Here is a 22,247-nt window from a genome sequence, read left to right as displayed (position 1 = left end):
CAAGCACCAAAAAAAAAAAAAAAAAAAAAAAAAAAAAGGTAAGAGGGCAACAGAAAGGATTGGAGGGTACAATTATAACTTTATTAGCATACATTATCGTCTATAGGCTACTCAGTTACTAGTGATGCTTCACTAGTGGCGACTTGTTTTGTCTGAGAAAGTATTTGGGCATCCTGGTGATAAATGACATGTAACTAACTGGGTAGATTCACAGCCAAAAGAGAATTTAATAAATCTTTAAAGAGTAAAAAGATGGGACACTTGGTGATTGCCAATTGTAGTCTGCACCCCACTCACTCATGTACCTTGCTCCATTTCCTCCACAAGTGTGTCTGACAAACCAGATGTGGCTGAGGATAAGAAATTTGACTAAGCTGAAATGAAGAAGACAGAAACACAAGAAAAAAATCCACTGTCTTCAAAACGAACAATGGAATAGGAGAAGCAGGAAGCGAATCATGATGAAGCATGTGCCACCAATATGCATTCCATTAGCACTGCCTTCTTATTTTACTTTTTTTTAGCTATTTAACTTTGTAAGATGCAAAGAGGCTGGATCAAGTTTAAATGACTATACTACCCATTTTCACAATAAAGAATCAAGAACTACAGAAAGTGAAGGACAAGTCTGGCTCTCCCACCTGCCCATCTGGCTGGCAGGGAAGGAAAAGAACTTGAATGCTGAAGAAAGAAGTTGGGTACTCTGTGAGATCCAGAATAAAAACCAAGTGAATCCAATGTGTCCTGTTAGGCTGTAAAATGCCATTTAATTAGAGTGCCATTTTTTGTTGTTGCTCAAGTGATTTTAATTATTAGAATGCACAATATTTAATATGCAAGTATCTGGAGAAAAATCTTTAGGATATAATCCTAAAAAATGCTCAGTGATCTAAAACTACCTGTAAATCATAGGTAAAACCTTATGATCTTCTGGGTCAAAATTTATAAGTAACATACAAGCCAAATAACAACAAAATAGTAATTTAAAAAATGAGTACCACTATGAAAAATGAATGTTGAAAAATAAAAGAATTCATGAGCAAATTTTAGTTATATTGAAAGGATACGTCTTTATCACTGCTCAAAACACTAAGAAATACTCTTTAGGAACAGATAGAAATCCAGCTTATTGAGCCATAAGAAAATGTCTTATTAATTTAGAGGCATTTTTTAAACTTTTAGTTAGCAATGTAGTTGCAAAAGACTTCAAAGAATAAGCTTACTCTTAGTGAAGATATTTAGAACATTCTTTTCTAGTAAAAAGAAAAAAGAATTTCAAGAATTTAAGTTTATAGCAGCACTGCTGAACTAATGATACTGTTCCTACCTCCTCACAATTCTGAGACATAAAAGAATGAATTTTACTCTAGTCTCATTTTAAGAAAATGGGACTCACAATCAACAAAACACAAAACCTGCTAAAACTTGAGCAGAGACAAGTTTCAGAAGAAGAAAGTCCACATAGAAAAGTACAAAGCAAAAGTAAAAGGAGCCCTTGGGCTTCCCCTGAAGGGATTATCCACTTTCATCTCTCTACTTGCCCACACAGGTTATAGAACATCTTCCCTCTTTTTTTTTTTTTTAAGATTTATTTATTTATTCATAATAGACAGAGAGAGAGGCAGAGGTACAGGCAGAGGGAGAAGGAGGCTCCATGCCAGGAGCCCAATGCGGGACTCGATTCCGGTACTCCAGGATTGCGCCCTGGGCCAAAGGCAGGCGCTAAACTGCTGAGCCACCCAGGGATCCCCGAACATCTTCCCTCATGAGATCATTATACAATTTCTTTATATTTTGGGCATGAGCTCAATATAGAGCAGCATATATTGGGAATAAAGAAACTATAAGGGGGTCCTATAAGAAGAAATGTTTTCTTTTGTGAGTTTTTCCTCTCAAACTTTAAAAGGTAATGTTTTTTATTTTAGTAAGAGAGATTATTCCTAAACAATTTTACTTTGCTCTTTAAGAAATCAAGAGATACAGATATCCTTCCCTTCTAACAGAGGGAGTTATTTCTTCTCAGAGGCTAAATTTAGGTAAGAGACAGATAATTTCTGGACCTGAGTAAGATAGTAAGAATAATGTCCCTAGCCAAAAAAAAAACTTTACCCATTTAAGATACTTCAAATGAATATGTGTAGATTACCTTGGTATTACAATATACAATTAATACATATAAGTAAAATTAACAGTGGAGTTAGAAGACAGAAAAATATAAAAATAAGAAAAGAAAACAGAAGATGACAGAAAGAGGGGACAGTGGATGAAGGTCACATGGCCTCAGAAATACAAACATAAAAGTGGCTTTTTCATAGCTTAAACCACTTAGGACCCAAATGACTGGTCTCATGCAATATTTCACTCAACAGCTTCAGATAGGCAGTGAGTAGCAGAATGGTAGAAAGAAAGATAAACAGGAAGAGAGAAAGAAAAAAGCATGCAATTAAAAAGCAAATTATATATAGCTACTTTGGAAGACAGTTTCACAGTTTCTTACAAAGCTAAATATAGTCTTACCATACAATCCAGCAATTCCCAGGTATTTACCTAAATGAATTGATAATTTATGTTCATACAAAAACCTACACATAAATGTTTATAGAAAAGCTTTATCCTTAATTGCCAAACATTGGAAGTAATCAAGATGTTCTTCAGTAGGTGAAGGAATAAACAAATTGTGGCATGTCTATACAATGAAATATTATTCAGAAGTAAAACAAAATGAGCTATCAGGCCACAAAAACCGATGGAAGAACCTAAAAATGCATATGCTAAATGAAAGAAGCCACTCATCCCTGGGTGGCGCAGCGGTTTAGCGCCTGCCTTTGGCCCGGGGCGCGATCCTGGAGACCCGGGATCGAGTCCCACGTCGGGCTCCCGGTGCATGGAGCCTGCTTCTCCCTCTGCCTGTGTCTCTGCCTCTCTCTCTCTCTCTCTCACTGTGTGCCTATCATAAATAAATAAATAAATGAAAAATTAAAAAAAAAAACAAAAAAGGCTACCCACTGTGTGATTCCACCTACAGGACATTCGAGAAAAAGAGAAACTATGGAGACAGCAAAAAGATCAAGGATTGGGGAGATGAAGGACGGATGAATAGCTGGAATACAGGGGAACTTTGGGGCAAACTATTCTAAATAATACTGCAATGGTGAATACATAACACAATACATTTGAATACAATACATTTGGCAAAACCCACAGAACTGTATGAGATGAAAGTGAACCAAAATGTAAGCTATGGACCAGTTAATAATGTATCAATATTGGCTCATCAATTCTAATAAATCTAGCAAAGCAATCCAATATGTTGACAATATGGAAAACTTAGGTGAAGGAAGGAATATATGGGAATTCCATGTAGTTTCTGCTCAACTTTTCTGTAAACTAAAAAAACAAAACTGATCTAAAGTAAGTCTATTATAAATAAATAACACATAAATATATTAAAATCTACCACCAAGAAAGCAAATGATAACTAGTTCACACAATAATACATTTTTAAATGTGTACTACCAATTTATATGTCATAGTTACAAGATGTATTATTGCCAACATTTCTATATGATCCCCAATATGTCAAGCAGAAAGAACTCTGTACAGAAAGAAAAAATAGGGACATTTTGAAAATGAAGGTAAGAATACAAAAAAGGTAAAATCAAGATGAAAAAATCCCTCTTCACCTTGGAACAATGACTGTAACCATCCCTTTTCTGAAGCTCTCTACTACTACCCAATCTCTATTTAACTGTGTCTCAGGAAGTATTCAAGTAAGAAGTGGACAAGGCATTTATATAGGAACAGGGCACTAAAAAACACTACAGACTGTGAAAAGTTCCATTTTTCTTCAGTTTCACTAGTAAATGTCAGTTTGTCTTTCTATACTAAGCACTAAAGAAATCATATCCTCATACTAACACAGTTATGGAGGGACTCCCTTACGGCACATATTACAACATGTCTGCTTTAAAATGTACCTTTCGGGGACCTCCGGGTGGCTCAGCAGTTTGGCACCTGCCTTCAGCCCAGGGCATGATCCTGGAGTCCTGGGATCGAGTCCCACATCAGGCTCCTTGCATGGAGCCTGCTTCTCCTCTGTGTCTCTGCCTCTCTCTCTCTCTCTGTGTCTCTCATGAATAAATAAATAAAAATCTTTTAAAAAATTAAATAAATAAAATAAAAATAAAAAATAAAATGCACCCTTCTTGCAATGCAACTACCTTAACACATAAGACCACAGGGTCTCATCTTGGTGGTTTCCCAAAAGATTCAAGTTGCCCTCTCATTGAATTTTTCACCCTTTTGGCATGTATATTTCTCCAACAAAGAAATGGAAAGGAACAATACCTGAAAAAATTAAATGTCACGCATCTCTGTAAGGGAGATTCAAAACCTCAAATCAGGGCAACCCTGATGGCCCAGCGGTTTGGTGCCGCCTTCAGCCCAGGGTATGATCTTGGAGACCCGGGATCGAGTTCCACGTCAGGCTCCCTCCATGGAGTCTGCTTCTTCCTCTGCCTATGTCTCTGCCTCTCTCTCTCTCTGTCATGAATAAATAAATAAAATCTTAAAAAAAAAAAAAAAAAAGCAAAACTTCAAATCATACTCATTTGAATTGAGATTAGAGCCTTCACTTGTTGAAACCATTTTTTCCATTAACATTTCCTATCTTTAGTTATCCTTCCTAACAAAATGTTAAAAGCAAGTGTAGAGGAATCTAAAAGACACAGAAAAATATGTAAAGCAAACACCACACACAGCAGCAGTAGAACTCTTCAACAAGTCACTTCGGAAATGAGGCATGCCACTCTGGTGCTCTCAAGTGCCATGATAACTATGTCCGTCATACTTACTATTAACCTTGTTAATATCTTGTTATAATTTTAACTGCTCTTTCCAATAAGACAGGGTATAAAATAAATAAACCATCTGATATTTAAAATTAACATTTTAACTCAGAAATGTTTGGCTTTCCCATTCAACTTAAAAGCAGGATTGTGACCATCTTGCAATAAACAGACAAGTTCCATTTCATCTCACCAGATACATGAGCATATAGCATATACATTTTACTAACGCAGAGACTTTCAACATGAGTCATTCTTATGCAATCACATTTCAATTCTTATTTAAGTCTCGATACTTACACCTGATGAAGTGCTTCTGAAACCCTATAAACACATGGACAGTTTCCCTAAACTATACTGGTTGAGTTTTTACCTTTGGTTTAACCAGCAGCATTGCCAGTAACTGTATAAAATTGCAGACCTGTTTTTCAGCACTGGTCCTGGCTGACTCCTCTTGTGCTAGCACCATTTCTCGCTCTGCAGTTATCTGTACACTCTCTCTTAGTGCTTCTTCCAGCTCTTCAATCCTGTCATCCTTCTTACGGAGACTGTCCTAGAAAACGATGGAAGACTAAGTGAAGTAGACTAATTAGTTAACCCAGGAGAGCCTATTTATCAAGAAAGGATTATTTGCTTATTAAATATTCTTCCTTCAGAAAAATCCAGGCCAGAAAAATATCTTCAACAGAGGAAAGAACAAGGGAAGAAAAGAAGTATAATAAGAGGTTGAAAAAGAATATTACTAAGAGCAAAAGGTCGAGTTAGTTAAGCAAGACAAGTTTGTGATGGATTTGTTCTCTGTAACAGAGAGAATAAAACTGTTAAGCAGCATAGGCAGCAAGAGCACGATTACTTAAAACACAAAGCTGTTTTGAACTACTTTCTAAACTGGGCTTTAAGCCAGCTTTGATGAAGCCTAAGTAATAAGACTCAATACCAAAACATTCTCTCTCTCTCCAAAGTTCAGCCTCGATGAAAAAGTTAAATAAATAGCATGACTTTTTAGATTATATTCTTCATACAGACAATTGTTAGCAAACTAATTTAGAAATGAAAAAGAAAGTGATTTTCTAAATGATTTCAAGATAACAGAGTTTTCTCTTAATCTCATATGAGGAAACTAAAAATGGATATAAGTGGTTGGGCTAAGCATGAAAAATTTATAGTTAGCCAACCAATTCCCACTATCCTTGATATTTTAAATAAGCTTAAAAATTAACTCCTGGGAATGTAAATATGGATTTCTAGCAGAAAGACAATCCTACAGAACTTTAAGAACAAGTAAGAAAGGAAAGATCTTAGAATAGAAAGGATACATGAAGAATTCAAACAGTATTAAAAATAGATTCATCAGGTTACTCTAAGCATTTCCTCTTGAAATTCTTCTAGAATGCAAAGATTAAAAATAAAATGCTGCCTTTTATTAATATAATTAAATTAAAAACAACAGAACAAGAGTTGATAAAGCATTCTCCAACTTTCAGAATACTTGTATCAGTAAAAGATGTATCAAAGGATTTTGTCTTTCATCTATGCAACTCTCATTTAATTAGACTGCAGTTCACTTTTATAAGTGCAAGGCACAGAAAGTCCTTTCTAACTCTGTCTTCAGAAATCCAGACTGGAAATCTGTCAAAGTTAAGTCAGTTTTTTCTTTGAGCACTGAAAGAATGACATCTTACTATTTAAGATCTTTCATAATAAAAAGTTGACAAAATTTGTTTTCTCTCAGTTTTCTCAACTAAAAAAAATGAGGTTTAAAAAAAGAATATTAAAAAAAAAGAATATTCACATTTCAGTAATATATGTCATGTTCATTTTTTTTTTAAAGTGTTCACTCTTCTAGGAGAAAATGTTATAAAATACTGTGATTTAACCCCTAAGTAAGGTTCTATCTTCTACATGGCAGTTTAGCTATATAAAAAAAATACTTTCTTGAAATCTTAATGCTTCCAGGTGGCTTGCCATGAGCATGAGTGCAGCTTCCAAAACGGAAGTCACTGCTCAGGGTTTCTAAAACAATGTCAAGCAGAAAGGGACATGAAATGATTCTTGTAAAAACAAAGGTTTCTTTTGATTCAAAGAAAATGAAAGGTAACAGAAGGATCCCATGGAAAGGGACAGATGCAATCATCAGTGAGTTCAGTCCTCTCAAAATCTCTGATGAATAACTATTTGTAGTACCGTGGGATTCTGAATTACAGACTACTGTAAGTGAAAAGAAACATGAATGTTTCCCATTACCAACTGGTTGTGAATAACTAACTCAGTATGTTTTTGTCCAGTCTGCTGTATTCTTTACTCTTAAACTGTCTTTGGGAGATCTCGCAAGAGGTTTTTGTTATTCTAACCGAAACTGAGGCCAAAAAACATATCCCAAATAACTTCCCAAAACCTATTTCTTTTTTTTTTTTTTTTTTTTTATTTATGATAGTCACACACAGAGAGAGAGAGAGAGGCAGAGACACAGGCGGAGGGAGAAGCAGGCTCCATGCACCGGGAGCCCGATGTGGGATTCGATCCCGGGTCTACCAGGATCGCGCCCTGGGCCAAAGGCAGGCGCCAAACCGCTGCGCCACCCAGGGATCCCCCCAAAACCTATTTCAAACAAACAGGTTTATCTGCATTTCTGCATGGCTGAAAACCAGCTCTGTGGCTTTATCAGTAAAACTTCTTTAGAGAGAGGATACTTGGTAATTTGTCATAATGCAGATAATCACTACAGGTTTTCATACTGAAAGTTTTATCAAAACCAGTTGGAAAATCAGAGGGTTTTTTGTTTTTTTTTTACTATTTAAGAAAAGTTTATTTTTTACTATTTAAGAAAAATTTATTTAAGAAAAGTTTTCTGGGGGGATCCCTGGGTGGCGCAGTGGTTTGGCGCTTGCCTTTGGCCCAGGGCGCGATCCTGGAGACCCGGGATCGAATCCCACATCAGGCTCCCGGTGCATGGAGCCTGTTTCTCCCTCTGCCTATGTCTCTGCCTCTCTCTCTGTCTCTCTGTGACTATCATAAATAAATAAAAATTTAAAAAAAAAAAAAAGAAAAAAAGAAAAGTTTTCTGGACTTAATGGTAAAGCCTGGCTCAAAATTCGTGTGTATAATAAGGACAAAGAACAAAAGCCAACAAATACCAAAAATAAAAAGCAGAAAACTGTTAAATGATATTTATTAAATACTATAAATTACATAATTATAATACAGTCGAAAATCAATGTAAAACTAAGTGTGGAGCCATATGCTCTAAGAAAGCTGTATCAAACCAGGGTGGTAACAAGAGAAATGAAGACAGTGAATACTCTTATCACCTTCAACACTAACAAAGTCCCTAACTACTTAATCCATCTAGTGAGAAAATTTGGCTCCAGTTTTATTTTCAGAATCTTAATATCTCAGATATCTGCTAAGGTAAACCAAGGAAGTTTCCTTTATATTGAATTCCACACCTTGAATCTGTTTCATTTAATAAAATCCTGAGCCAATGCCAGAAATGAATAGAATCTTTTAGTTTTATAAATACTGGAGTTCTAAGCACACTACTAGATCATTATTTATAATTATCCTTTCTTGTTTTTATACTTTAAATGAAGACTAAATACATTTTTATATACTTAGACTATAACATGGGTATTCTATGTTTTTTAGTTTAGAATACTAGAGAAAAGATTCTAAGTTTTAGAAAGGCCAAAAATGATCGCCCACAAAGAATAAAGTATAGGAAGGCACTGGAATTTTTTATGGAACACAAGGAATTAGAAGTCAACTGAAGTAATGCCTTCAAAACTCCGAAGGCAAAATGCTTTCTGATCTAGAACTCTATATCCAAACTATCAATCAAATGTAAGGGAAGAAGGCAAAGTCTTAAAAAATTTACCTCACATCACAGATTCTCTCAGAAAGCTACTAGGGATGTGCTCCATCACTTAAGAAGTCAACCTAGAAAGAGGAAGACATGGGACCCAGAAAAAAAGGGATCTACCACAAACGGGAAAGGGAACCTTGAGGATAATGGTAAGCCTAGAGAATAAGTACAATTCAGAGGAAAGGGCAGAAGCTCAAGGTAAGATGTTTCCAAGAAAAAAAAAAGTGGATGAATAGATTACAAGGTTAATAAAATAAGGGATGATGTATTCTCTAACAGTACCAACATCAAAAGAAATGTTATAGTAGGAGAAAGGAACTTGGGAATAAACTGGTGATATGTATACACATAAAAAATCCAAAGCTATTATTGCACCAGGAAAAACTATAAGTACGGGAAAGGAAATGTAAGCATAATATACTATATGCCTGAGACATAATAATGTAAAACTTGTAAAGAGGAAGAAAGAGGAAAGTGTGTGTGGTAACTTGCATTGAAAGGCTAATTCCTCATCATTCAAAGTAAGAAATCAATAGATAACTATATAAATAAAAAAATAAGAAAACAGCAGTATAAAAATGTCATCTGGAGAGGTGGAAGTAAACTGCAGAAGAAACAACCAAAAAAGGTGAAAGCATCTTATCTTAGGGGAGCAGGAATCCAGGTAAGACAATGAGATAGAGGACTAGCATTATTTATTATAAGCCCTATAGTATCACATCACTTCGTAAATGATAATAAATAATTATTGTTCAGAAAAAAATTCAAAATCAAATTTTAAAATGTTAAAGGAAAAAGCACATACTGCAAAATAATTAATAAGAATACATGAATTTCTGGGGGGGCCCTGGGTGGCTCAGTGGGTTAAATGTCTGTCTTCAGCTCACGTCATGATCCCAGCATCCTGGGATTGAGCCCCAGATCGGGCTCCCTGCTCAGGCGGGGGGGGGGGGGGGGGGGGGGGCGGTGTCTGCTTCTCCTTCCCCCCTGCTCTTGTGCTCACTCTATCTTGCTCTCCCCCCTTCTCAAATAAATAAATAAAATAGTCTTAAAAATAATACATGAATTTCTGGAAATAATTATAAATGCAGTGACTATTTGAGGTATGGATACTCTATAAATACATGGGTTAACTATTTACTGGAAAGAGAATAGACTGGGCAAATACATCTCAAGAAAGGGCAAATGGTGAAAAAAATACATGAATTTTAAGTCACTTTTCCTCAGTTTTTTATTCAAAAGTTGAAGTTCTTTATGCCAATAATTTGCATAGCTGGTCGAAATTATGAGAAATTCTTTTCAGTCTTTAGGAAACCAGGTAATATTCTAAATAACATTTTTTAAAGAGATAAAATATTGCAATAAGTTCTGCTGTTATTCTGAAAATACCTAAAGATTAAATATCCCAATAGCATATGTGTAAGACGAAGTACCAAGCCAAGAGCTTTGAAAACTGTCCCCTATCTCCCCTCCTGTGCAAATAGTTTTTTTTTTTTTAATACCTATGAAAATAGTACTGAGTAGATTTCAGTGATAGTTTGACAAAATTCTACAGACAACATAGCTCATTTACATTGAACTTACTGGTATTTGGGTTTGAAGGAAGAGAAAAATCTTGTAATCAATTCGATGCCAATGCATGGTTACTACCCAACTTCTCTGAGCCAAAAAAATATCCGTTAGTAAAGAAGTATAGGACTTCAGAAACTGCAAAACACAAAAGAGTTGGTATACTTCTACTCTTGGTAAATAGAGTCTAGAGAAAGTAAGGGGATGTGCTGAAATGCCCAGGAAGTGTTTCAGTGGCTCCAGTAGTGACGGTGGTTACAACAGCTATATCCTAAGCCTCCAGATATATGCTGTACACATTTAATTATACGCTCTCTTTTAAAAAGTCCACATTCACCAGTCTTCAAGATAAATCGTGAGGTAGTCCTGCCATTCTAAGTCTGTAATCCCAGAGAAAAGTACACAGAACCTCTAATATCCCTAAATCCTTCTATTCTTAGGATATTCCACAGCTTCAAAGGATCTGAAGTATTCAGAAAATAGAGGGTGACTTACTGGAAACTAACTATAGACAGAGATTAAAGTTAAGGTATGACTGGCACACTTTAGTTTGTGAAAATCATTCCAGTTGCTTATGTGTATTAATGACTTCTTGCTTTAGCTTGGAAAAAAATCCTAACTTCTCCAACTAAATATATATTTGTACTTCCCAATACAGTAGCCACTAGTACATGTGGCTACTGAGCACTTAAATTGTGGCTAGGCTATATTGAAATGAGCTATAAATACACACTAAATTTTGAAGAAAGTACAAAAAAAGTGAAACATTTAATCAATAATCTTCACATTGATTATATGTTGAAATGATAATATTTTAGACATACTGGATTACATAAAGTATGTTACTAAAATTATGTTCCCTTTTGGTTTTTTAAGTGAAGCTATCAGAAAATTCAAAATTATATACATTTTTATTTCTTCTGGATAACACAGCAATAACTAGAACATGTTATAAATTTATCCCTTGGGGCACCTGGGTGGCTCAGTCAGACTCAGCGTCTGCCTTTGGCTCAGGTCATAATCCCAGGGTGCTGGGATCAAGCTCCACATCTAGTTCCCTGCTAGTGCTCAACTCACTCGCTCTCTGTTAAATAAATAAATAAAATCTTAAAAAAAAAATAAATCATCTCTGTTCTTAGTTTACAGCCTATCAGCATACAGGTATGAGTTACATGGGTGAGAATTCTTATAGTAAACTGCCTCAAGTTCTAATAATCCAAAGCACTGAAAATTACTGCAGTGATAATATTAATAAAACAAATTCCAATAGCATTAACTCTTCTGCCAACAGAGAAAACCAAACTGGATTTTGGGAAAAAAAAAAAAAATCAACATATGACATATCGCTTTAATACCTAGGATATAAAGTGCCTGTATTCGTTGTTCACTGTTACATAACAAGTTGCCTCAAAACACAGCAGCTTAAAACAATAGTGAACATTTTTTATCTCATACAGTTTCTGTGGGTCTGGAACTAAAAAACAGCTTAGCCAAACAGTTCTTGTTCCAGGGGATCTCATGGTGTTACAGTCAAGATGCTAGTCAGGATTCAGTCCTCTGCTTCCACTTACACAGTTGGCAAGTTAGTGATAGCTACTGGCGAGGGGCCTCTGTTCCTCTCCACAGGGCTACTGGAGTGTCATTATGATATGGCACCTGGCTTTCCTCAAAGCAAGTGATCCAAGAGAACAAGGCAGACACATCAACATCTTTTATGATCTTCAGAAGTCACATACTACCACTTCTGACATTTTCTATCGTTCATACAGACTAATCCTGATACAATGTGGGAGCAGACTACACAAGGGCTCAAACACCGGGAGGTAAGGATGATCTGGGACCATCTTGGAAGATGATTATCATAGCACCCTAGAGTATACTTCCAGCCTAAGAAAACTGAACTATCAATGAAGCAATGAGGCATGAAAACAGTGATTCTCAAAACTGCTGAGAGAAAAATACCTGTTAGGATAACAGGGTCTTTACCAGAAAGACACAGCTTTTTTTAATGAGATTATATTAAGGTGGAACTGAATAACACTAGATTTCCTGAAATGTCAAAGGCAGACATTAAAGATACTTCACAAAATTAGGATATCCAATGGATATGAGATCAGCAAAATATACATTTTTTCAAAAATTATTCAGAATAAAACCTGCAATTGGATTGAGGTCTAATGAAATATTTTATGATTCTGGTAGAAATGAAGAGTAATCCAACTTAATTTGTTAGTAGTTCAGTACTAAAGAATACTCAACAATATGCCAATCAAAGGTGAACTGAAAAAAATCACTGGGTAGACGTTTAAAGAGCTATACATAATAGATGTTATTAATAAGTTTAGTCCTCACATTTTAGTGAAGTTCCTTTCTTTTGGGAATAAACACAGTTTTTAGGAAATTATGAGAATGAAGTATTCCTGGTCCTATTGGCCCCCATGGACTAAAGACTCTCCTCCTTAAATTCTGTTCCCTTATGCATTTTCATTATAATTGATTTTACTCTTAAGGGGGAAAAAATCACAAAATTTAGTGAAAAATAACAGCCTAATTTAAAATTACAAAGAGGGGGCTGGTGGCCGGAGCCAGCACGGCAAGAACCATGTTGCTTCCGAACACCTGCTCACCGGTACACCAGGGGTTGGAAAAACCACACTAGGCAAAGAACTTGCATCAAGATCAGGACTGAAATACATTAATGTGGGTGATTTAGCTCAAGAAGGGTAATTATATAAAGGCTACGATGAAGAGTATGATTGCCCCATTTTAGATGAAGACAGAGTAGTACTAACAAAGACCAGTTTTCCTACCACTAGATCAGGTGCTGAAACCTACTTACTATGCCAACTACACTTATCAAATGAGGTCGCATAAGACCACTTCATTTGCAGAGTATAGGGTTCAAAGCAGGGGATTTGTGTGACTAGTTTTGGGGGAATGCGGGAAGCTATCAAAGAATTCTTCATATCCTTGAATAAGAAGATGCCTAGAGTCGAATGAGATTAGGGCAAAAGCTGTGACAGCTGTAACATCAGGAAAATTAACAGTTTGACTGGATTATAGCAAATCCTATACTACTACTAACTCTCCTAATACACTCATCTGAACTATGCTTCTTAACATCAGCTCTGTCAACATCAACTACATAGCACTGCAGCTGTAAAACTCTAAGTCTCCACAGCTTTTCCTTCAAATCAAACATTCAATAAGAACAGCAAAGGCAAAACAAAAAACGTAGAAATTTTAAAATAATTTTTTTGTTCTCTTCAAATATCACTCACAAAAGTAAAAGAAAAAAAGGTTCAATACTACAATAAAAGAAAAAGAAACCACTTGACAATGACAGATCTTTATAAGCTTTTTTGTCAGCAGCAGAAGGAAAGTCACTGCAGATCTCACATAGATTATCCAAAGTAACCCAGCCTCTCCTGTTCACCTGTCCCTTTTTCAACTTGGACTCTGCCTTGGTTATGGAGGTCATTTCTTTGGGTTAATATTAAGAGCTGCTTCCTTTGGAGTAACCCGCATTTACCAAAGAGGCTTTAACATGTTCTGAAAGATACTGATATTTTCCTTAACGTAAAGAGACAGTAACTCTGTATTACCCTCCACCCTACTGCTTATTCTTCCTCCCTTTTCCCCGTCCCCCAAGCATACACACACCTGCAGAAGATTTTATGAAAATCATTCAACATGGCAGAATTCAATTTCCAACTACTCATATGTTTACTGGGGGGAAAAAATTGAAGCCAGATGCACTGATGAAGTCAATTTTAAGAAAAGAAAGCTAGCCTAACACAGAGACAGAATTTGGTTATATGCACAACTAAACTTTTTACTTTAAAGAGATGTTTTGGGTTAAATTTTAATTTTATTTTCTTCCCCCTTCTGTCCAAAGTCCCTCAAATATCTCCCCTATTTAGAGAACTCTGTTACAAACCTTAATTTAAAAATCAAACAAGAGTAGATGGATTTTATGAAAGAAATGGACATATATACATATAAAATGGTGCTCTACATAAATAACTTTTACAGAGCATATAGTACCAATCCCCCTTGCAGATGAGCCAGGTTCTTATCTTAAAAATTCTGGGAGCTGGGTATCAGAAACTTGAGCAAGGACATAGGGTTTTCCTAATCTTACTGCATGTCTCCTCTGATCGATAATGCTTATAAAAAGAACAAGCAAAAATTTTCCAAGTCTTTACCAAAAATTCCAAAGATAACCTTTTACTTAAAATAATAAACAACTGATGTGGTCTATAAAAGGATGACTTTTCCCTTGAGGTCTTGGTAAAGGGAAGAATAAGGCCTTCTAATGCTCTCTCTTAAAAATAAAAAGAATCTTCTCAGAGACTTCACTTTCCAAATATAAAGGGGAAGTTTCCACAACAACATAAAGGATTAAACCATTCATTTCATTGAGGTGAGGACATAGTACTAAAAATTTTGGTGCCAAATGTAACTTTAACCACTTATTTTTTTTTTAAGATTTTATTTTTTTATTCATGAGACACACACACAGAGAGAGGCAGAGACACAGGCAGAGGGAGAAGCAGGCTCCATGCCGGTGCCTGACGTGGGACTCGATCCTGGGTCTCAAGGATCACACCCAGGGCTGAAGGCGGCGCTAAACCGCTGAGCCACCTGGGCTGTCCCCACTTATTATTTTATGGGGAGTATTCTTGTATTAAGCTAAAAGGATTTGGCTTAACAGTTCCCATAGAATAGGGGTAACCTAACAGTAGGAAGTAGCTTTGTTAGGCTACCTACACATTAATATTATCAGTAAACATTCTTTCAGTACATTTCACTGGCTGTCAAAAAGAACTGAATTTTGGCCAGAGAGAAAAGTTATCTCAAGAGTCCATTTCAACCACTGCTGAGCCTTAAAATGATTATGACTTGTTTTGCTTTTTTCTAAATGGTAAAAAGCAGCACAGTTTAGGCTAAAAGCTTTAGAAAATCGCACACAGGCCAATAATTTGAGTAGGTGCTTCATCTGCAGGAAAATCAAATTTTGAAGTTAATTTCAGCATATTTGCACAAGGTTGTTAAAATGGATGCTAATTTGTATGTATATTTTTCCAGTATGATCCCTAGCTCCATTTAATACTTGCCCGTAACATCCTAAAAATCTACCTATGCCCGTAGTCTAGACAGAAAAAAGACCTGTCTTGCCAAGAAAAAAAAATTAATTAAAGAAGAAAAGATGACATAAGATTAAATCTTTCAACAGGTCAAGGAAAATATCTGTTAAGAAACCAAAATTGATTTTTACAAGAAAATCATTAATATATCAGAGGTATCTAATCAGGTGACACATCACATACTATTTCTAGAAAAGACATCAGATAATCTTAATTTTTTTAAAGGTTTTCTTAATTATCCTCATGGCCAATGTGAAAACCAAAGATAAGTAATCCTCATTTCAGAAAGGAAAACAAAATTTCTTACCAAAATGGAAGAATTTTCATTTTTGATAGAGTAAATCCAAGCGAATTTTAAAGATAAACACAAACATTTCACTGATAAGTCATCTAAAAAGAGAATATGCCTAAATATATGTAAAGTTTCCCTATCTCTATTTCTATTGTTTTCATTCTCTTTGAACTTTATTCTTAATATTCACTGGTCTCAGAAGAGCTGACTCACAAGAACCACAGTGTTCTTCCAGCAATCCCATTAATCTCCTTGACAGTACCCTTTCTCAAGGTTAAATTCAAATACTTATCTTTGTTATAAATAAAAACAAAGCACCAAACCACTGTTGATATGAGGTTCCTCCCCCACCAACCTTCAGTCTACTTTGTCTTATTAGAATATGACTAAAACTTATAGTTTCATCCAAAGACAAAGTGAGTGTTACTGCTTAAAGAATAAAAATATGTAAGGTAAATATTCTCAGCTAACTGAAGACCTGACATTTTCTTTTTTAAAATATGCAAACTCCTTAAAGGGTAACCTATAAAATTTTAGAGAATATTAGAATGCTAAATGTAGCATCAGGCAAATATTTTTTTAGGTTATAACTAAACCTTTAAATTTTATTTTATTACTTATAACAATGATTTTTAGCTACACTTAATGAACGGCTACCTATGTAAAACAGTATTTCAATATCTCTGAAATGTTTAAAACAGCCCTTAATCTAAGGCAGATATAAACTGGTTGAGAAGGGAAAGTGATTAAATCACACAGGCTCAATTATAAAATAATATATTAAAAAGCAGAAAACAATAAAGTATAATTAAAGTATAATTAAACATACAGGCCGAGGAACAGGGATAAGACAATAACAAAACAGGGTGTAGAGATCAACAGCAAAGGCTAATTTTAAGCCAGAATCTTTAGGTGGTAATAATAGAAATCCAAAGAAAAAAGATCGTGTGTAAGAAAAAGATCATAGATCAGAATATCAATTTACTATATTTAAGAAACACCAACACTATCAACTTCTCTAGAATATAGTAGCTATGCTAAGTAAGTATCTCACCTAAAGATGAGGTTAGAAATACTTAAAGGTTTGGCTGATGAAAGACTCCAAAGGTCATGCTAAAATGCTTGTGAATGAGAGTTCTGGACATCTACTGAAATGCCACTGAAATAAATAAACACTTTTAGAGAGAACCAACTATGTACCATATACCAAGACCTGGTTCACAAATTCAAATATGCGGGGGAAACAACACACAAATTATGAGTATATAATACAAAGCAAGAGAAAATAAGCTCTGAAAATTTTTTTTAAAGATTTTATTTATTTATTCATGAGAGGCACAGAGAGAGAGAGAGAGAGGCAGAGACACAGGCAGAGGGAGAAGCAGGCTCCATGCAGGGAGCCCGATGTGGGACTCGATCCCGGGGCTCCAGGATCACGCCCTGGGCCGAAGTCAGTGCTAAACTGCTGAGCCACCAGGGCTGCCCAGCTCTGAAATTTTTAAAGCAGAAATAAAGTCTAATGGAATTAAAACGGGCTGATCAATTCCAACTGTGAGGATTCAGGCATGCTGCACAAGGGAGGGAAGAGAGCATTTGATCTGAATTTTGGAAGATGGGTAGGCTTTCAACAGAGAGCTTTTCTAATTGCAACATCACCATCAGTCAAATCAGCTAAGATTATGCTTTCATATACCATTTATTTAGGAGGTCCTTATTGCTGGGATTTGCCTAATTTCAGTTTTTTATACAGCAATTACTTATGAATTGCACAATAACACCCTTTTGGACATATCCAGCATATCCCAGTACTCAGCCTAGTGACTGTTCCATAATAGGCACTCAATACATTTTTACTGAAGACAGCTACAGATTATCCTGAAATATTATTAGCCAATTAAAATAAAATATGGCTTACAAAAAATAATAACCACTGTAAAATCAAGTCTTAATATTAGTCAAATATATGCCTAAGAAAAGCATTACAAAGACTTTGTTATAAAGGCAGTGAATTTTGATAAGTGTATGACAGAAAAATTGGCCAAGGCAAGGGTCTGCATCAATACAGGATTATCAAAAAACAAAACAAAACAAAACAGAACAAAACAAAACAAAACAAAAAAATACAAGATCATCCATCTCCAAAGTCAATAAGGTATAATGGAAGACATCTATCCACCTTAACCCAGGGAGATCCCGCTCTTTCTTGACCATTCTAAACACAATGGATCACATCACTCATCTCTATGCTGTCCTCTTTCTCAGCCTCTCAGCACCACTAATATGATGTACTTCCTCCCCTTCTCTGAAGACAATCTTCTCTCTTGCCTTCTATAATGCCACACTCTCCTTTTTCTCTCCCACCCCTCAAGTGATCTTTCCATTTTAGTTTCTTTTCAAACACCACCTTCTACCCAACCCCATCTCTACAGGCTCAACTCTAACTCTAATGTTCTTCTGTCAGTATTTTACTTCCAGATGTTATCACTGATTCTTATGGACTTCCATATGATTTTTAAACTCAAGTCCCCAAAATTACTTATTCTAATTTCAACAGCTTTTCCCTAATGTCTTATATCTGTTCCAGGATTCAATGCAGGATCTCACATTTCATTTAGTTAACATTTCTTCTAAGTTCTTGCCAATCCACCTATAACAGTGTTTAGTCTTTGTCTTTCACGATCTTGATACTTTTAAAGTATACTGTGCAGTTATTTTATAAAATGTCCCAGAATTTGGATTTGTCTGATATTTTCTGATGACTGGAATAAGATTATACATTTTGAAGAAAAAAGCAACACAAAAATGATATTGTATCCTCAGTATCTCATACTACTGGTAATGTTACAACCTTCATTTTATTAAGGTGGTGTCTGCTAGGTCTATTCATTGAACAGTTACATTCTTCCCTTTATAATTAGTAAACATCTCAAGGTATATATTCTGAGACTATGTCTGTCTTATTATTTCTCAAAAGTTCACTAACTTTCACAACTATCTGGTCTATAACAATTATTACTGAGTTGTTTGTTTCATGGTGATTATTTAAAATCTACTTCCTGGGGATCCCTGGGTGGCTCAGCGGTTTGGCGCCTGCCTTTGGCCCAGGGCATGATCCTGGAGTCCCGGGTTCGAGTCCCACATCAGGCTCCTGGCATGGAGCCTGCTTCTCCCTCTGCCTGTATCTCTGCCTCTCTATCTCTCTCTGTCTATTGTGAATAAATAAAATCTTAAAAAAATAAAAATAAAAATAAAATAATATCTACTTCCTTCTATACTTATTAATTAGAAATCTTCTTCAGGAGAAAGCTGTCCTTAACAATACATTTGATTATTTATAGCAGTATGGACTCACGAATATTTATTTCATTCTATGGATTAAATTAAAATATTATTATTTATTTTTTTACTCCAATTGTTTTAGCATGAGACATCAGGTGCTCCTTTAGGTTGGCTCCTCTGTGCTTTCCACAAGCCCCCATTCTTTGTTGAGCACTTTCCCATTTTCTGGAACCACAAGGTTATCACTGTATTTTCCATGCCCCAGCCCTGGAATCAACCACTTCTCCAAGATGCCTTGCTCCATTTCACTGGAGACAGGTGCATAGAAACCAAAATCTGGGTGTTAGTTATGCTTACTGCTTCTAAGCCTTCTTAATGGACATTTAGGAAATACAAGCATGTATAATAACCATATATATGTATATATATATATGTTTCTTATATACATATCAATATTATTTCTAATATTTCTTATGATATTCTTCTTTAAAATTTAAACCTTCATTCTGACAGGCTAGAGATCCAGAAAGTCTCAGTTAAAATCATGGCTGAGCCACTTAGAAAACTGTGTGGAAAAAAAAAAGAAAGAAAGAAAACTGTGTGCATTTAGGTAAATAATTCAATTTCTCTGGGTCTATTTCCTTATCTATAAAATGTGCACAAAACCATCTGCTCCACAAGAGCAATGTAAAGGTTAGAAACAATGAATTACCAGGGCCTACGGCCAAAAGTATTGGGCACATATGGTCACTTATCATACCGTCACTACTCCTATTGTTATGGAGTCTAGTTTCACCTAATTTGTGAATAGTTAGGGTTACACATCAATTATCACACCACTGAAGTGAAAAAGAGTTTATACATCATATAAGACCATGAAATATGCTCTCTGAATTGAATATTTAAAAAGAAGGGAAAGAAAGAAGGAGGGCAAAAAGGAAAAGGCAGGGGAAAAGGCAAAAGAAGAATGAAACACACAGAATGAAGTTAAACAGATACGAACCAAGTTTAGCAATGCAGTTTGATGAAGGAAAATGGCAAACAGTAACACCGACCCCCTGGAACTTAAAAGAACCCACTCATTAAACTGACATTAAACTTACCAATGAAATGTGATCAACTTGAAGCAAGATGAAATTTCTCCTATGCTGAGGTGTCCTCACAAAGCTGTGGAATAAAACTTGCCTTTTCTATTTAAAGCCATTCCTTTACTGCTAACCAGTTGATCTCAGAGGAAGGCAGCAAGCAGGGTTAGAAAGAGAAAAAAGAGGAGGATAAAGATGAAGAGGAAAACAACATGCAATTACGGATCAAATCTCTTCACCCGATCTTTTCAGACTGTCCTCGAGTTCTAACCTGTAGTTGTTGGGAGCTGTCATTGAGATTGTCCTCCCTTCGTCGAGCCTCCTCAAGCATCTGTGCACTCTTCTTCTTTTCCACCTGTTCCTTGTGCTTCAGATTCGCTACCTTCTTATTCTGGTCCTTCACTTGCCTATTGATAAAAGTGAGAAAAGCAAAGCTTTTCACATATATATATGCACGGAGAAGAATATTTTCATTTACAAATTTATACCGCTGACACCAAGGAACAGCTGAAAACCAACAAAGAAGTCTTGCTGCAAGATTTTTCTAACAATTCAAAATTCTTTCCTACCAAGGGTAGCAAATTGGTAACAATGATGTTCAGAAACTATGTTTAAGCATGTACTTTAGGAAGCACAAAACCATAAAACAAAAGAAAGGCATGAGATAGTCTGAAATGACAGGAGAAATCAGTTCAGAGATTTATGTTGGAAATAGGAAAAGTCTAGTACTGGCAACAATGCTATGAAACAGTAGATCAGCTGATTAAGAAAAGTTTGGAAACCTAACTCTAATTTTACTATTATTAAATATATCAAACTTTCAAAAGACTATAAATGATATATATGAATATGAAAATAACAATATAGTCTGCTTCTATTTTTCTGTGTACTCGCATGCTCATAAATAAACAAATAAATCTTTTTTTTTCTTTAAGAGGGGGTGCCACATGGGTGGCTCATTTGGTTAAGCATCTGCCTTCAGCTCAGGTCATGATCTCAGGGTCCTGGGATCCCTGCTCAATGGGGAGTCTGCTTCTCCTTCTCCCTCTCCATGCTCACCCAGTCTCTTGCTCCCAAATAAATAAATCAATAAATCTTAAAAAAAAGAAAAGAATGATATAACAATCTGGGAACCTAGCTTAAGCAACAATCTTACCTAATTCAGAAGTTCCCAATTATATTCCACTACCTCCATACTAAAATAAGGATGACTTATATTCTAAATGATGTGTTTAAAAATCCCTTTGCTTTTATTATAATATGCTACATATAAAGTATATTTCACTTAGTTTGCATACTTTGAAATTCATATGCAGTTTATTAAGAAATGATTTTTTCTTTTCCATACATGTCTTGAGATTCACACTAAACAATGAGTGTTAATGAAGTTTTTTCAATCCCCTCAATTTTCACTAAAGTATAAATATAAAAAATTGTTTCAACCCATTCCCAAAGTGATGAACAGTGCAGTTCGTTTTTCTTACTATTATATACAATGCTGCTAGATATACTCTGATAGATCTATGCAAGAGTTTCTCCAAGGCATGGGCCTAGACACTGAAATGCTAGGCCATACAATAGGTATACCTTCCAATTCACTATTTTCCAAAAAATTGTGTATTAACTTGTATTTTCACTATAGTACACAGCGATATCTGTTACACTTCTAGGAAATGAGTGACACTTGGTACTATCTGATTTTCAATATTAACAACCTGATAGATATAAATAGTATCTCGTCATAGTTTTAAAACGCATGTAGCTTGGGATCCCTGGGTGGCTCAACAGTTTGGCGCTTGCTTTTGGCCCAGGGCGTGATCCAGGAGTCCTCCCAGGATCGAGTCCCACGTCGGGCTCCCTGCATGGAGCCTTCTTCTCCCTCTGCCTGTGTCTCTGCCCCCCCCCCCCAAAAATGAATAAAAATCTTTAAAAAAATAAAATGCATGTAGCTGACTATTTAAGTTGAATATCTTTTATTATTTCTCTTTTCTTAAATTTTAACTCTAGTACAGTTAACATACTAGTTATATTAGTTTCAGGTGTACAATACAGTGATCCAACAATTCTATACATTATTCAGTGCCCATCATGGTAAGTGTACTCTTTTTTTCTTTTTTTTTTTTTTTTTATGATAGTCAGACACAGAGAGAAAGAGAGAGAGAG

The 22,247-nt window shown here is 35.5% G+C and overlaps 1 protein-coding gene across 16 annotated transcripts in view; it reads right to left on the bottom strand.

The window, feature by feature from the left end:
- The window catches only part of ERC1 (ELKS/RAB6-interacting/CAST family member 1), a 537,425-nt gene that overhangs the window by 297,117 nt on the left and 218,061 nt on the right, over positions 1-22,247 (bottom strand). For 8 of the 16 annotated variants that reach the window (XR_012003004.1, XR_012003002.1, XR_012003003.1 and 5 more), the window contains 2 exons: positions 20,356-20,491; positions 5,269-5,400 (listed from right to left, as the gene is read on the bottom strand). Coding sequence is in view for 10 of the 16 variants with exons in the window: in XM_025995462.2 (XP_025851247.1) it covers positions 5,269-5,400; positions 20,356-20,491 (268 nt within the window). In the remaining 6 variants the exon portion in view is untranslated. The remainder of the gene's footprint in view (positions 1-5,268; positions 5,401-20,355; positions 20,492-22,247) is intronic. The other 8 variants (XR_012003007.1, XR_012003005.1, XR_012003006.1 and 5 more) reach the window with 1 other exon arrangement.

The sequence above is a fragment of the Vulpes vulpes genome, chromosome 8 (assembly GCF_048418805.1).
Source record: "Vulpes vulpes isolate BD-2025 chromosome 8, VulVul3, whole genome shotgun sequence".
In the NCBI taxonomy this organism is placed as follows: Eukaryota; Metazoa; Chordata; class Mammalia; order Carnivora; family Canidae; genus Vulpes; species Vulpes vulpes.
Note: the sequence above shows the minus strand (reverse complement) of the source record. Positions and strands in the feature narration are given on the sequence as shown.